At 43.7% G+C, this 16,668-nt stretch overlaps 1 protein-coding gene across 1 annotated transcript in view; it reads left to right on the forward strand.

Moving 5' to 3' along the window:
• LOC120025140 (ephrin type-A receptor 8-like) overlaps nt 1-12,063 on the forward strand; it is a 53,869-nt gene extending 41,806 nt beyond the window's left edge. Inside the window, exons 6-18 of the mRNA XM_038969587.1 lie at nt 1,688-1,861; nt 1,919-2,092; nt 2,349-2,473; nt 2,967-3,129; nt 3,841-3,937; nt 6,892-7,007; nt 7,443-7,568; nt 8,441-8,626; nt 8,825-8,886; nt 9,966-10,175; nt 10,329-10,478; nt 10,677-10,867; nt 11,961-12,063. Of these exons, the coding sequence (XP_038825515.1) occupies nt 1,688-1,861; nt 1,919-2,092; nt 2,349-2,473; nt 2,967-3,129; nt 3,841-3,937; nt 6,892-7,007; nt 7,443-7,568; nt 8,441-8,626; nt 8,825-8,886; nt 9,966-10,175; nt 10,329-10,478; nt 10,677-10,867; nt 11,961-12,063 (1,877 nt within the window). The remainder of the gene's footprint in view (nt 1-1,687; nt 1,862-1,918; nt 2,093-2,348; nt 2,474-2,966; nt 3,130-3,840; nt 3,938-6,891; nt 7,008-7,442; nt 7,569-8,440; nt 8,627-8,824; nt 8,887-9,965; nt 10,176-10,328; nt 10,479-10,676; nt 10,868-11,960) is intronic.
• Nucleotides 12,064-16,668: the final 4,605 nt, after the last annotated feature.

Genomic DNA, 16,668 nt, shown 5'->3' on the forward strand with positions numbered 1-16,668 from the left:
CTCTAGTAAATTGGTACGAATGTCTCATCCTATGTTCAAGAAGGGCCTTTTTCCCTTTATTCAGATTACACCTGCTCACTTTCGGTTGTTTGAAAAGGAAATAATCTCCAAAATATCCTTATTTTTTAAACAAGCCTTAGAAAGTTGGTTGCAATTTCAGTTTAATCCACCTGAAAGGACGGAACAAATAGTACAACAAATATTGTGGTTAAATTCAAATATAGTAATTGATAAAAAAACTGTATTTATCGAAGAAATGTTTAAAAAAGGTATAATTTTTGTGAATGATATCATAAATAGGACTGGTGGAGTTATGTCACACATGCAGCTAACACAGACATATGGAAATGTCTGCTCTACCCAAAATTACAACCAATTAATTGCAGCATTACCACAAAAATGGAAGAGGCAAGTAGAAGGGGAAAAAAGTAAGGAACTTGTATGTCGGCCCTGTATTAAAGAACATAAATGGTTAAAGAAAAGTGTGATAAATAAAAACATATACCAATTTCATTTAAGGACCAAAAAACTGACAGCTGTGCCATATAAATTGCAAAATAGTTGGGAAGAGATTTTCGATGTACCCATTCCATGGCACATGGTTTATGAATTGATACGCAAAACAACGCCGGATTCAAAACTTCGAATTTTTCAATTTAAATTACTGTACAAAATTCTTGCAACTAATAGAATGTTATATATATGGGGTATACAATCTTCCCAGCTCTGCAGATTCTGTTGTGAGGAGGCAGAGTCATTAGATCATTTATTTTGGTATTGTCCATATGTAGCTCGTTTTTGGTCACAGGTCCAGGAATGGCTGAAGAATTGCAACATTTGCCTAGAACTAACGCTACAGATAGCAATACTGGGGGATTTGAAAAGCCATAGTCAATCAATCAATAATATAATAATTATTTTAGCAAAAATGTTTATTTTTAATTTACAATCTGTAGAAGCTATGAGAATAGGAAGGTTCAAATCTTTTGGGAAGCATCACAGCACAGTTGAAAAATATATGGCAAATAAAAATCCGAAATGGATGATGTTGGAAGATAGATGGGAAGGGTTGAGTGGAACTGAAGGGTGGGACTAATAACAAGATAAACAATGTAGGGCATACGGGATCTGTGAAATGTGTATAGGTGCGGAGCTTTTGTGAAATAGCACAGTTACAAGTGGAAATAAAATTGGATGGACAACAGAAATAGAGGAAGGACTAAGAACAAACAAGAGAGAACTATTATAAAGTAGTCTGTGTCTGTAAAATAGGTATAAGATGTATAAATTGAAGGTAAAAGCAGAAGTGTTTATTAGTTTACTCCAATTGGGGGAGCGGTGGTAGGGTTGCGGGGAATAATAATAAAGGTATATTCTTTAAAAAAGTATGTATGTCTATATAGGTATGTGTATGTATATATGTATATATGTATGCATGCGTGTATGGATATATATATTTACCCAAAAAAATATGGGGGATTGGAAATGATGCAGACAATTACATTGGAAGCAACATTCTTTCCGCAATATTAAGCTGATCCACCCCTAAAAAAAAAAAATAAAAAAAAAAAAAAAAAAAAAAAATGTTTCAGGTGATAGGCAAGAAAAAAACATTTGAAAACTTAACTTTTTCTACTCCCTTCTAATTCTTCTCTTCCCTCTCTTTTTCTATCTCTCCTCTCCTCAGGCCCCCCAACAGCTCCAGTAAACGTGATATCGTCAGTTAACGGGACGTCAGTGAATCTGGAGTGGGGGCGACCGCTGGACTCTGGGGGTCGCAGTGACCTGCTGTACAGTTTGCTCTGTCAGAAGTGTTCTGGGGAGGGGGGGCAGTGTGAGGACTGTACAGCAGGGACAACCAGTGGGGGAGGGGGGATGGGAGGAGGGGGTGGAGGGACAGTGGACCGTGCCGGTGCAGTACCGGTGCGGTTCGTTCCCCGGCAGAGCTCTCTGACCGAACCCTGGGTGACTGTTCTAAACCTGGTTGCTCACGCCAACTACACCTTCCGCATCCTAGCGATGAATGCAGTGACTCATCTGAGCAACGAGCTGCCGCCCTTCGCCTCTGTCAACATCACTACGAACCAGGCAGGTAGGGGATACCTGTATGGATTTATTACATAACATTTTATTACTGAAGGTCACTTTACATAGAAAATAAATACAGTTTACCTAGAATTAAAAACAGCTACAAAAAAAAAAACAGCTCAACAGCTACAGTAAGTTACATTATTCTGTATGATCTCAATTGGATTGTATTGCTGTTTACATGCAGGGCTGCCCTGTCTGTTCTGGTTCTCTATTCATTTATGTGTCTGTGTACTTCCTGTTTCTTGCTTCCTGTTCAGCCCCCTCCCAGGTAATTGCGATTCGACAAGAGAACGCAAGTCAGAATAGTGTCACTCTGCTGTGGCACGAACCAGACCAGCCCAACGGAGTCATACTGGAGTATGACGTCAAATACTACGAGAAGGTACAGTAGATAAATACTGTGTGTGGGTGGGACTGATCTGGGCTGATAGGTGAAAGTGACAGTGGCAGTGAGCGTGTGGGTAAGCCTGAAAGTGGAGGCAGACAAGCTAATTGATGTGTTGTTCTGCATGCTCTGACACACAGCTAATGGGGTAAGAGTGATCTGACCAGCACAGGAGGCACACACACCAGACCAGGGCAAATGTAAATACCACATCACACCCCACAGCCGAGTGGTCCCTGGAGACAGGGGAGTGTGTGTGTATAGAGTGAAGTAATAGTGTCATGAACACACACATCTGGATAGTACAGACAGATTAGTGTGGCTGCTGTGTTAATGTCTTCATTTGGCCAAACTCCTGGGGTTTCTGCTAAGGTGGATGTTAGTCAGAAATGTAAACACAGCTTTGTATAGACAGCCTTTATCACATCTCTCCGGTGCTCCACCCCTTCCTACCCTCCTCTCCTCCTCCCTAACCTCTCTCCTCCACCAGGATAAGGAGCAGCAGAGTTACTCCACCCTGAAGGCCAAGGGGACCACGGCCCGGGTGTCTGGTCTGAAGCCCGGTACCAGGTACATCTTCCAGGTCCGGGCCAGAACCTCGGCAGGCTGCGGACGCTTCAGCCAGAACGTGGAGATCCAGACCGGGAAAGCAAGTAAGATAATCAGAGAAGAGCACCATGGAGCAGTGACCATCAATAAAACAACAAAACACTGAGGTTTCAAAGTACATTGTTTTCTATGGGTGAAAACGCACCTCACCCAACACCACCTATTTGAGTGATGCACGACCCACCTGGTCCCACCCAGCGGTGCACGACCCACCTGGTCCCACCCAGCGATACACGACCCACCTGGTCCCACCCAGCGATACACGACCCACCTGGGACCACCCAGCGATGCACAAGTATTTGTACACATTCCTAGTAATTATAGAGAGGCTTGATAGAAGTGTCTGTTGGTTGATATGTGTACTACTGTGTAAACCTGTCAGCCACAGGGGAGTTAGTGTATGTTAACCCAGACAGCACAGCATGCTACTGGTTAAAGAGCCGTCAGTGTCAGTGGGACCAGGAAGTCTTCAGACAATCCCTTAATGTTATTGATCTGGGCTTTGTGTGAGGGTCACCCCTGGCAGGAAATCTGCTGCTGATCCAAGCCTCAAAGAGCACAGAACACACACACACACACGCATGCACTCTCACACACACACGTTACACATTTTAACACACACACACACTCACACACACTATCGTTGTCTCTCTCTCCCTCTCACTTTCTCTCTCTCACACACATTCTCACAAACACTGTCTCACTGTCTCACTGTCTCACTCTGACACTAACTGGTTGTGTTGTTGTGTGTCCAGTTCCTCTGCGCTACGACACTATGACCATCATCTGGATCTGTATGGTCCTGGTCTCTGGCCTCGTCACCTTCCTGGCCATCGTCATCTGCAGGAAACGGCAAGGCAACCCTTTCTTACACTACACCACTACCCGTGATGTAGACGAGTCCTCTCTGACTCTACGTCATTCACATATGTATGTGGGATATTTTTTTACACTACCTCAAGGAGGGTTCAAGTAAATGTTACCATCATCTCCATAGGATTCATTTATAGTAGGGTTCATGTTTATATTAGTAGTTATGTTGTTGTTCTTTATCTGCCTGTGATGTCCTATAACCTTATGCATTGAAATCCATATGATCACCTCTAAACCCCATAGGCTCTTATGCTACGGTAACTGTTTCCATGGTGTGTCTGTCTGCAACCTCAAACCCCATAGGCTCTTATGCTACGGTAACTGTTTCCATGGTGTGTCTGTCTGCAACCTCAAACCCCATAGGCTCTTATGTTACGGTAACTGTTTCCATGGTGTGTCTGTCTGCAACCTCAAACCCCATAGGCTCTTATGCTACGGTAACTGTTTCCATGGTGTGTCTGTCTGCAACCTCAAACCCCATAGGCTCTTATGCTACGGTAACTGTTTCCATGGTGTGTCTGTCTGCAACCTCAAACCCTATAGGCTCTTATGCTACGGTAACTGTTTCCATGGTGTGTCTGTCTGCAACCTCAAACCCCATAGGCTCTTATGCTACGGTAACCGTTTCCATGGTGTGTCTGTCTGCAACCTCAAACCCCATAGGCTCTTATGCTACGGTAACTGTTTCCATGGTGTGTCTGTCTGCAACCTCAAACCCCATAGGCTCTTATGCTACGGTAACTGTTTCCATGGTGTGTCTGTCTGCAACCTCAAACCCCATAGGCTCTTATGCTACGGTAACTGTTTCCATGGTGTGTCTGTCTGCAACCTCAAACCCCATAGGCTCTTATGCTACGGTAACTGTTTCCATGGTGTGTCTGTCTGCAACCTCAAACCCCATAGGCTCTTATGCTACGGTAACTGTTTCCATGGTGTGTCTGTCTGCAACCTCAAACCCCATAGGCTCTTATGCTACGGTAACTGTTTCCATGGTGTGTCTGTCTGCAACCTCAAACCCCATATGCTCTTATGCTACGGTAACTGTTTCCATGGTGTGTCTGTCTGCAACCTCAAACCCTATAGGCTCTTATGCTACGGTAACTGTTTCCATGGTGTGTCTGTCTGCAACCTCAAACCCCATAGGCTCTTATGCTACGGTAACCGTTTCCATGGTGTGTCTGTCTGCAACCTCAAACCCCATAGGCTCTTATGCTACGGTAACTGTTTCCATGGTGTGTCTGTCTGCAACCTCAAACCCCATAGGCTCTTATGCTACGGTAACTGTTTCCATGGTGTGTCTGTCTGCAACCTCAAACCCCATAGGCTCTTATGCTACGGTAACCGTTTCCATGGTGTGTCTGTCTGCAACCTCAAACCCCATAGGCTCTTATGCTACGGTAACTGTTTCCATGGTGTGTCTGTCTGCAACCTCAAACCCCATAGGCTCTTATGCTACGGTAACCGTTTCCATGGTGTGTCTGTCTGCAACCTCAAACCCCATAGGCTCTTATGCTACGGTAACTGTTTCCATGGTGTGTCTGTCTGCAACCTCAAACCCCATAGGCTCTTATGCTACGGTAACCGTTTCCATGGTGTGTCTGTCTGCAACCTCAAACCCCATAGGCTCTTATGCTACGGTAACTGTTTCCATGGTGTGTCTGTCTGCAACCTCAAACCCCATAGTCTCTTATGCTACGGTAACTGTTTCCATGGTGTGTCTGTCTGCAACCTCAAACCCCATAGGCTCTTATGCTACGGTAACTGTTTCCATGGTGTGTCTGTCTGCAACCTCAAACCCCAACAGCACTGTGATATGTCCATCAAACAGGAAACGTAAGGAGATAATCTCTCTAACGTTGTTCCACTAATGGTTTTAATTAGTACCGAGTAGTTCTCACTCTAGATTACAGCCTGCGTTTACAGTGGAAAGTCAAGTCATCTCACAGAGTTTCTGCGTAGGAAATGTTCAGACTCAGCTGAGTTTTGTAATTCTAAACCAAGGGGCCAGGGTTCCTGTCTAGAAGCAAAGTTTCGACTGCTCCTACAGTTTTGCTTCAGTACTGCAGACGCCCAACCCAGAAAGACCATTTCCATACACGGCCACATAGAGAAGTCAGATTAGAAAATTCCTAGTAAGTCACTTTAGTCATCACCTTTGTGCACAAAATATCCATTTAATTATTAACATAATAATTGAGGGGGGAAAAAATGTCATCACTCACAGCCGAAGATACTGTATTAAAATGTTAAATTCATCCAATGTCTGCCATATTTTTGGATGACGTAATGATGTTGTCGCTGCTCATGCTGCTCCCTGTGCGCACTGAGTGCTAGTGCACATGTGATGTTGGTACGTATAAACAGGACGCAACTCGGATATACAGTAGACGGTCCATGAATCGGCATATGTGAAAGTGAGTAGATTACCTTGAAAACAATTGGCAGACATTTTGGACACAGTCTCCAGTTCTTATTATACCTCAGTGTTCTAAACAGTGAGTTTAATTATAATGGCAATTCATTTTGGTTAAGGAACAATGCAAATGTGTTTTACATATCCCTCTCCTTCAATTCCCTCTTCTGAGGTCTACAACTCTTCCACAAATCATTTATTTAATTGCGTTTAACTATTTCCAACTTGTTAACATTTTCAAGCCGAGTTCGTTTGGAGCTGGAAGACAGAAAGAGAGGAAAACAGTGAGAAGTGTCTAGACTCTGAACTATTCTGAAGACTGACATGTGAAAATGGCATTTTAGAGTGAATTAACTGCTATGACGAGACTGAAGAGTTTTAACATACAACGTGATGCTCTATATAAACCATACACCAGAGAAGACTTGGAAATACAAAGTAGAAAACAGCATCACAACATATCCCTACCATTGTCCTACCCATAGTGACATTTACATGTTTCTGTGTGTTTGTGATCCAGACACTGTGGCTATAGCAAGGCCTTCCAGGACTCTGATGAGGAGAAAATGCACTACCAGAATGGCCATGGTGCGTTTGTATTATTATTACTAGTCTATTATTACATTTCCCTTCCTAGTCTTCACTCCAGTGGTAATAATGTTCATCCTCAATGTACACAGTTCACTTCCCTTTTGATTCAGATTTGTTCAGGTAGAAAGGATCTCTCTCTCTCTTCATATTTTTAAATGGCATATTCTCTCTCTCTCTCTCTCTCTCTCTCTCTCTCTCTCTCTCTCTCTCTCTCTCTCTCTCTCTCTCTCTCTCTCTCTCTCTCTCTCTCTCTCTCTCTCTCTCTCTCTCTCTCTCTCTCTCTCTCTCTCTCTCTCTCTCTCTCTCTCTCTCTCTCTCTCTCTCTCTCTCTCTCTCTCTCTCTCTCTCTCTCTCTCTCTCTCTCACTCACTCACTCACTCACTCACTCACTCTCTCTCTCTCTCTCTCATATATATATATATGAAGCATATTGTTTCCATCCAGTGGTATGTGACCAGATGCTAATGTTGTTTATTTTAGTGTCATTCCCCGACACACGTTTCTACATCGATCCACACACCTACGAGGACCCCTGCCAGGCCGTCCATGAGTTTGCCAGAGAAATTGAAGCTTCCAGGATCAAACTGGAGAAAATCATTGGCTCAGGTAAACTGAAAATCATTGGCTGACGTAAATGCTGCGGTGTGCAGTGGAGAGGGATGGCACAGTGGAATCAGAGCGTCGCATGGGGCTATCAATCAAACACACAGGGAATACTAACATCATATTGGCACAGCAGGACATGGCAACACACAGGCGTCATAATCACGTCTGTTAACAATGACCTTTAGAATGGCAGTTGTTGATAGGACACAGAAGAGGAAAGGGAAAGACATGTAATGACATGCTCCGGGACTTTTCAAAGCACAAAGGAGAAATATACCGTACATACACTACCGTTCAAAAGTTTGGGGTCACTTAGAAATGTCCTTGATTTGGAAAGAAAAGCACATTTTTTGTCCATTAAAATAACATGAAATGTATCCGAAATGCTGATGCTCCAGATATTCAACTAGTCTAAAGATGTCCAGTTTTGTTGCTTCTTTAATCAGTACAACAGTTTTCAGCTGTGCTAACATAATTTCAAACGGGTTTTCTAATGATCAATTAGCCTTTTAAAATGCTAAACTTGGATTAGCTAACACAACGTGCCATTGGAACACAGGAGTGATGGTAGCTGATAATGGGCCTCTGTACGCCTATGTAGATATTCCATTAAAAATCAGCCGTTTCCAGCTACACCAGTCATTTACAATATTTACAATGTCTACACTGTATTTATGATAAATGTTAAATGTTAACAAAAACAAGGACATTTCTAAGTGACCCCAAACTTTTGAACGGTAGTATATATTTTTCGTTTTTGTTTGAATACATTTTTCAATCAATGAATACATCAGTCTATAGTGTTGTCAGGGAGGCATATACTATATATCAAGCTGAATTGTGTGTGTGTGTGTGTTTGTGTGTGTCTCCAGGTGAGTTTGGGGAGGTGTGTTACGGGCGGATGCGTCTCCCAGGGAAGAGAGACATCCCGGTGGCTCTGAAGACGCTGAAGGCAGGATACAGTGACAAGCAGAGGAGAGAATTTCTGGCTGAGGCATCAATCATGGCCCAGTTTGACCACCCTAACATCATCCACCTGGAGGGAGTGGTAACACGCAGTAAGATTCCATTTGTTTTGATTTGATTCAACTTCATTTCCAGTGTGGTGCAATTACATTTATTTTCAGCCAAATTCAATTAAATGCAATAAGTAAGTTATCTGGTGTAAGTTACTCCTGTTTAGTTACTGTGGAATAATGCTTCCTGCCTCACTCCCTCCCCCACACTCCCTTACTCCCATCTCTCCATTCCTCCAGGTAAACCAGTCATGATCATCACTGAGTACATGGAGAATGGATCTCTGGACTCTTTCCTGAGGGTTTGTTGCTTTTATGTTTTTATATATACTGGACAAAAATATAAACGCAACATGTAAAGTGTTGGTCCCATGTCTCATGAGCTGAAATAAAAGATCCCCAAAATGTTCCTTACGTACAAAAAGCTTATTTCTCAAAAATGTTGCACACACGTGTATTTACATCCCTGTTAGTGAACATTTCTCCTTTGCTAAGATAATCAATTCACCTGACAGGGGTGGCATATCAAGAAGCTGATTAAACAGCATGATCATTACACAGGTGCACCTTGTGCTGGGGACAATAAAAGGCCACTCTAAAATGTGCAGTTTTGTCACACAACACAATGCCACAGAGATCTCAAGTTGGCATGCAATTGGCATGCTGACTGCAGGAAGGTCCACCAGAGCTGTTGCCAGAGAATTGAATGTTAATTTCTCTACCATAAGCCGCCTCCAACATTGTTTTAGAGAATTTGGCAGTACGTCCCACCGGCCTCACAAACGCAGACCATGTGTATGGCGTCGTGTGAGCGAGAGGTTTTCTGATGTCAACGTTGTGAACAGAGTGCCCCATGGTGGCGGTGGGATTATGGTATGGGCAGGCATAAATTACGAACAACGAACACAATTGCATTTTATCGATTTGAATGCACAAAAATTCCATGACGAAATCCTGAGGCCCATTTTTTTAAGGTATCTGTGACCAACAGATGCATATCTGTATTCCCAGTCATGGGAAATCCATAGATTAAGGCCTAATGAATTAATTTCAATTGACTGATTTCCTCAAATGAGCTGTAACTCAGTAACATTTTTGAAATTGTTGCATGTTGCATTTATATTTTTGTTCAGTATATTTTCCTGTGAAGCACATTGTGTTGCATTCCATGTCTGAAATATGCTGTATAAATAAAACAACGCTTTATATGGATTTCATCTCTTTTTCACTTACAGTTTCCCTCTTTCTATCAGATTCCCTCACTTTCTTTCTCTTGTGAACACATTTAAAAATTGTTTTTTGAAAGACTTGACATCAGAGATCTCAATCTCTCTCTACATCTCAACCCTGTTCTTCTCCTCTCTCCCCTTCCTCCTCTCAGAGACATGATGGTCAGTTCACTATAATCCAGTTGGTGGGCGTGCTGCGTGGCATCGCTGCAGGTATGACCTACCTGGCAGACCTGGGCTACATCCACCGCGACCTGGCAGCTCGTAACATCCTGGTCAACAGCAACTTGGTGTGTAAGGTGTCTGACTTTGGCCTGTCTAGAGTCCTGGAGGACGATCCCGATGCAGCATACACCACCAGCGTGAGTTCACACTCTCATGATAGCTACATTCTAAAACTGTAATATGCACTAGGTTCTAATACTGTTGTAGCCCTAGTTCTCTAGTTCAGGTTGTGTTTTCTATTCCGTGGTGAAATGCCAGTGTCGGCTCTAGTGTGGTGCTATTCCCTTCAGGGTGGTAAGATTCCGATCCGCTGGACAGCACCGGAGGCCATCGCCTACAGGAAGTTCTCCTCATCCAGTGACGTGTGGAGCTACGGCGTGGTCATGTGGGAGGTGATGTCATACGGGGAGAGGCCATACTGGAACCTCACCAACCGAGATGTGAGTGGAGTGGACACACACACAAAAACACATGTACTGTATGTGTGTGTAATGATACCTGCATATCTGTGTGTGTGTGTGTGTGTGTGTGTGTGTGTGTGTGTGTGTGTGTGTGTGTGTGTGTGTGTGTGTGTGTGTGTGTGTGTGTGTGTGTGTGTGTGTGTGTGTGTGTGTGTGTGTGTGTGTGTGTGTGTGTAGGTGATAAAATCAGTAGAGGAGGGCTACAGGCTGCCTGCTCCAATGAGTTGTCCAGGTGCTCTACACACTCTCATGCTGGACTGCTGGCAGAAGGATCGGAACGAGAGGCCTCGCTTCTGCCAGATTGTTACGGTTCTAGACAAGCTTATCCGGAACCCGGAGAACCTTAAGTCCATGGACACGCTGTGCAGGTGAGCAGGCTGCTAGGCCACCATCGCCTGGGCAATACAGATTGCTTGGGAGCCATTGTCTGGACAAAGGGCTGCAAATCCACTCTCAGCTCATCTGTCAAACATAAGCTGTGGGATAAAGTTACAGCCCAAAGTTTCCCCCAAACTTCCCCTGCTGACGCTAGGGAGACGGGTTGCCTTAGGGGAGCAAGGAACGGCCGTGTTCGTTTTCCAATAAGCTCATCTCTGATTGACGCGCTCTCTGTTAAATAAGAGCCTGTGATATTGACATTGATCGTTTGGGAATCAGAGAGCAGAGAGAATAGCAGCTGAAGCCAGAGTTGGACCCGTGTTAAATCGCTCCGTTCAGATCCCGGGTCCCGGATCCCTGGTGCATGTCAGGAGGAAGAAGGGGAGATGGAGGAATGAGGAGGGAAGGGGGGTGTTAAGGATTTCTCCCTGTATTAATCTAGCCAAACCAGCCATCCTGCAATCAGAGCAGCCACCTCTTCTCTATCATTTTAACTGCTATTGATTTTCTGCCTTAGCTGCTATTGCATTTCAAGACCTTTTTTCTCATCTCTCTCTTTCCTCATGCCTCTGCTCTCCCTCTCTGTCTTTTTCCTACCACCTTTTCTTCCTCCTCTCTCTCTCACTTTACATTTTTTCTCCATTTTGTCTCTCGCGGTCTCTCGCTCTCTCGCGCCCTCTTTTCTCTCTGTTTCTCTCTCTCCCCCAGGTTAGGCACACCTCCCATGATGGACAGAAGTATCCCAGACTTCAGCAGCTGTAGTTCTGTGGATGAGTGGCTGGATACCATCAAGATGGGCCGATACAAGGACCACTTTGCTGTAGGAGGCTACCAGACCTTGGGCCACATCATAAGCATGAACCAAGGGTAAGGGACCAGGCCACAGCTCCACGCTGACACCACACTACAGTCCTACTCTCACAACATCACACTCTAATCACATTATCCAAATGTCATGGATGCAGTTGCCATAAAGTGCTTAACAGTATCTTGGTCTATCATATCTAATGTGTGTTAATTCATGTGATCACTGATGTGTTTGTGACTTTGTTCCATCTCTGTGTCCTACAGGGATATACACAGGCTGGGGGTGACACTGATGGGCCACCAGAAGAAGATCATGACCAGTGTACAGCTGATGCGTGTTCAGGTGCTCAACAGGAGTGTGCCCTCAGTGCATGTGTAACTTCAGCCTCCAGGCTTCTCCAGCCAGCCGAATGTCAAATCTAGCCCCAGGCTTCTGAGGCCTAGTGGAACTTCATGGGAATAGATCTATGACTCCTATAAGATTGTCTGGGTGACATTTTGATGAACTTTTCAAGACTTCTTCTTTGAAAGATTGAAACTTCCAGAGGACGGATATGAAGGGACTCGAGTACAGTAGCCTATCAAGTCCATGGGACATTTTCATCATTGTTTTTCCTATTCAGATATGTTTTGTGAGTTCTGTGTCTTGTTTGTAAAAATGGATGGACTGCCTTAATCTCCACAGACAATTTTAATTTTGTTGTATACAAAGAGAGATTTTATGAATATGAATTTATTAGAAGAATATGTTATAATGGATCTGAGTGATAGCCTAGCATACAGTAAGAGAGAGACTGACAGGGGCTGGAGCATTCAGCTGTGTCCCCGAGCACACAGCTTCTCTTATGGTTCCCCTGAGAACCGGCCCCCGACTCCAAAACTGACATGGCACAAGAAGACCCTGCACCTGACAATGGACAAACAGCAAAAAAAACAGAAGTCCCAAGTCTCCTCCATCGAGGAGGAGACCAGTTTCAACAAGAGAGACAAACTCACATAGTAAACCTTTGAATGACCATGGGAGAGAACCATTGTGTTCTCTCCCTGTTACAGCTGCATAGCGCACAACTACTGTAGAGAAGATGTATGGATGATGACTTAATGTGATGTGTCACTGTTTTGACTTTGTGGTGGTTAGAAGGGGAAAACTAAGAATAGGAAAAGTTCTGTATGTGGAATGTTTTTATCTAAATACCCTGAAAACAATATAATTTATGGTCCTAGTTTCTCTGTGCAATCAAGAGAATGCTTTTCTTGTGCACCTCCGTAGGACTATAATAGGTGGTTGTGTCTCTTTTTATTAGAGAAGAACCTCATATTCCCTGAATATGCATTGCATAACTATGGTGTCATTTTAATAATGTTTCCGGATCTTTCTCGAGATGCTTTAAAAATATATATTGAAATTCCATATTTTATAAAAGTATGTTTTATTAGATTAATTAATTGACAAACATCCTTCAGTTTTGTCTATACCATTACATACCTACAGTCACAGCAATACAACTGGATTTACTCACCTCTGTCTGAAATTAGGTCTATTTGCTGTCAAACTAAATTCAAAAGACACAGGCTTTTTGCAAAGATTGATGGAACATCCTTGTTTCTAATGTTGAATCATGAAATGTGCAAATAGTCCATGATGACACAATAAAGAAAAACAATTGTGTGTGTGTGTGACTGAAACAGCGATACACTTCTGTATGCATAGCTCAATGCTGATAGAGTCCACTACCATGACTGATCTGGGAATGAATAAAACGAGTTTAACACAACAACTGACCTGTCTCGCCTGGGATGTTGCAGAATTTTACACATTACGATTCGGAACACAACACCATGACTAATCTAGGAATGAATAGAATTGATTTAACACAACAGGGTTGGGGTTACGGTAATGGATAGGGTTAGGGTTAGGGTAATGGATAGGGTTAGGGTTAGGGTAATGGATAGGGTTAGGGTTAGGGTAATGGATAGGGTTAGGGTTAGGGTAATGGATAGGGTTAGGGTTAGGGTAATGGATAGGGTTAGGGTTAGGGTAATGGATAGGGTTAGGGTAATGGATAGGGTTAGGGTAATGGATAGGGTTAGGGTTAGGGTAATGGATAGGGTTAGGGTAATGGATAGGGTTAGGGTTAGGGTAATGGATAGGGTTAGGGTTAGGGTAATGGATAGGGTTAGGGTTAGGGTAATGGATAGGGTTAGGGTTAGGGTAATGGATAGGGTTATGGTAATGGATAGGGTTAGGGTTAGGGTTAGGGTAATGGATAGGGTTAGGGTAATGGATAGGGTTAGGGTTAGGGTAATGGATAGGGTTAGGGTAATGGATAGGGTTAGGGTAATGGATAGGGTTAGGGTTAGGGTAATGGATAGGGTTAGGGTAATGGATAGGGTTAGGGTTAGGGTAATGGATAGGGTTAGGGTTAGGGTAATGGATAGGGTTAGGGTTAGGGTAATGGATAGGGTTATGGTTAGGGTAATGGATAGGGTTAGGGTAATGGATAGGGTTAGGGTTAGGGTAATGGATAGGGTTAGGGTAATGGATAGGGTTAGGGTTAGGGTAATGGATAGGGTTAGGGTTAGGGTAATGGATAGGGTTAGGGTTAGGGTAATGGATAGGGTTAGGGTAATGGATAGGGTTAGGGTTAGGGTAATGGATAGGGTTAGGGTTAGGGTAATGGATAGGGTTGGGGTTACGGTAATGGATAGGGTTAGGGTTAGGGTAATGGATAGGGTTAGGGTTAGGGTAATGGATAGGGTTGGGGTTACGGTAATGGATAGGGTTAGGGTATATCCACGATGTAGACATGAAGCGGTTAGGCCAAGATTAAATCCAATCATGAGTTATTGCAGCTTTTAAGGGCAATTTCCAATTGATCTGACATATGCAGCGTTTACCGTGAAAGGGATCTCCCCAACATTGCCTTTAAAAGCTGCAATGACTATAACCTGCGATCGTATTGAATCACGGCCTTAGGGTTAGGGTAATGAATAGGGTTAGGGTTACAGTATTGGTTAGGGTTAGGGTAATGGCTAGGGTTAGGGTTAGGGTAATGAATAGGGTTAGGGTTACAGTAATGGTTAGGGTTAGGGTAATGGCTAGGGCTAGGGTTAGGGTAATGAATAGGGTTAGGGTTACAGTAATGGCTAGGGTTAGGGTAATGGCTAGGGCTAGGGTTAGGGTTAGGGTAATGAATAGGGTTAGGGTTACAGTAATGGCTAGGGTTAGGGTAATGGCTAGGGCTAGGGTTAGGGTTAGGGTAATGAATAGGGTTAGGGTTACAGTAATGGCTAGGGTTAGGGTTGATCCGGGGTGTGGCCTTGAAGTTACACCTTCCATCCCTGGATTGAGGTACGTTTAAAACCATTTCACTTGAACCTAGGGCTAGGGTAAATGTCAACATTGACACTAATTAGAGGTCTGGCATATCTTAGGGCTCGATTCAATACCTATCACCAAAGTTCCGCCTTATAGCGTGGTAGAAATATAAAAGGTCATGTTCCCACGATGGCGGAGACTGCATTCACTTTACACGCTGCGTAGATCGGCTCTATCGGAAATTACCTTTACATTTCAATTGCACTACAGTATAATTTTGAACTTCTGCGATACGGATTGAATCGAGCCCCTACACTGTGGCAAAATCACAACATTGTGGTTCTAAATGCTTTGATCTGACTGGGACTGCTGGAACAAAACTCTGCCTGTTTGCAGGTCGGAAACAATACTGCTTGACTTGTTGTTGCTTAGTGTGTCTGTGCTTCCCTTTGCCCTTAAACTTAATTTCAACCACAGAAAATAAAAAAAAATCTGTGTTGAATCTTGGTCAGGGTGTCTGAGTAATTGTCCTCTCGTTTACCTTCGGGAGAGCTGTATGGAGCTAATCCTCTCCTTGGTGAAACGAGACTGAACAGAACATTATTAATCTCATTAATACGGCCGTGTGCTTTGTTACCATGGAGTCCCACGCCCAATTATCAGTCGCTGACCCATCCCCATGACGACTCAGTGCCCCTCCCACTCATTATGACTGTGAGTGTTCTACACTGTCCCCTGGTTGACTTCTCGGAGGGGCGACACACAGAGTGGGCCATGAGTCATGACGGGAGTGTTTGCTGTTTGTTATCGCTAATACCCAGGTCCTCATCGCAAACGAAACCGCCAACAATAGAGATTCATTATAATCCTCAAGCATTTAATGTAAAACTGCCCGTCAACAATGCAGATTCATTAAAATGCACAAGCATTCAATGTAAATTTAATCCACTATATAATGAAGTCTTTGTGAACAACCTTGGAACAATGCAACTCTAAATATAGATTACCGTGTATCCTAATGCGCTGCTGTCAATGCATCACATCCAAGAAACAATTATGTTTGCCAAGACACAGAGTCAGAAGGGACTGTACAATACTGTGTATTGTTAGCTGGTTGTTTCAGATGTTATTGTCAAGGTGTGTATCTTTGGCAGCAGGGTGTGATTGTGGGTTAGCTGTTGTGTTAATTGGCTGCTGCACTAGCCTCGTCTGACATCTGAAGACAAATGGGGAGATTGAGACAGTTCAGTACATGATAGAGTGCTGAGAGGCTTAGAGATGTACAAGGTCAGGGTGTGAATCTCCTACCACTTCAATAACTGCGCTCATCTCCTACTGATGCCTCCATCTCAGTCTTTATTTAATTTTTTTTTCACTCCATTTCTCCCCAACTTTGTGGTATCCAATTGGTAGTTACAGTCTTGTCCCATTTCTGCAACTCCAGTACGGACTCGGGAGAGGCGAAGGTCGAGAGCTGTGCGTCCTCCGACACACGACCCTGCCAAGCCGCACTGCTTCTTGACACACTGCTCGCTTAACCCGGAAACCAGACGCACCAATGTGTACGAGAAAACACGTACAGCGTGCATGCGCCCAGCCCACCACAAGGAGTCATTAGAACGTGATGGAATAAGGACATCCTGCCCGGCCAAACCCTTCCCTAAC

Source organism: Salvelinus namaycush, chromosome 2 (assembly GCF_016432855.1).
Source record: "Salvelinus namaycush isolate Seneca chromosome 2, SaNama_1.0, whole genome shotgun sequence".
Taxonomy (NCBI): Eukaryota; Metazoa; Chordata; class Actinopteri; order Salmoniformes; family Salmonidae; genus Salvelinus; species Salvelinus namaycush.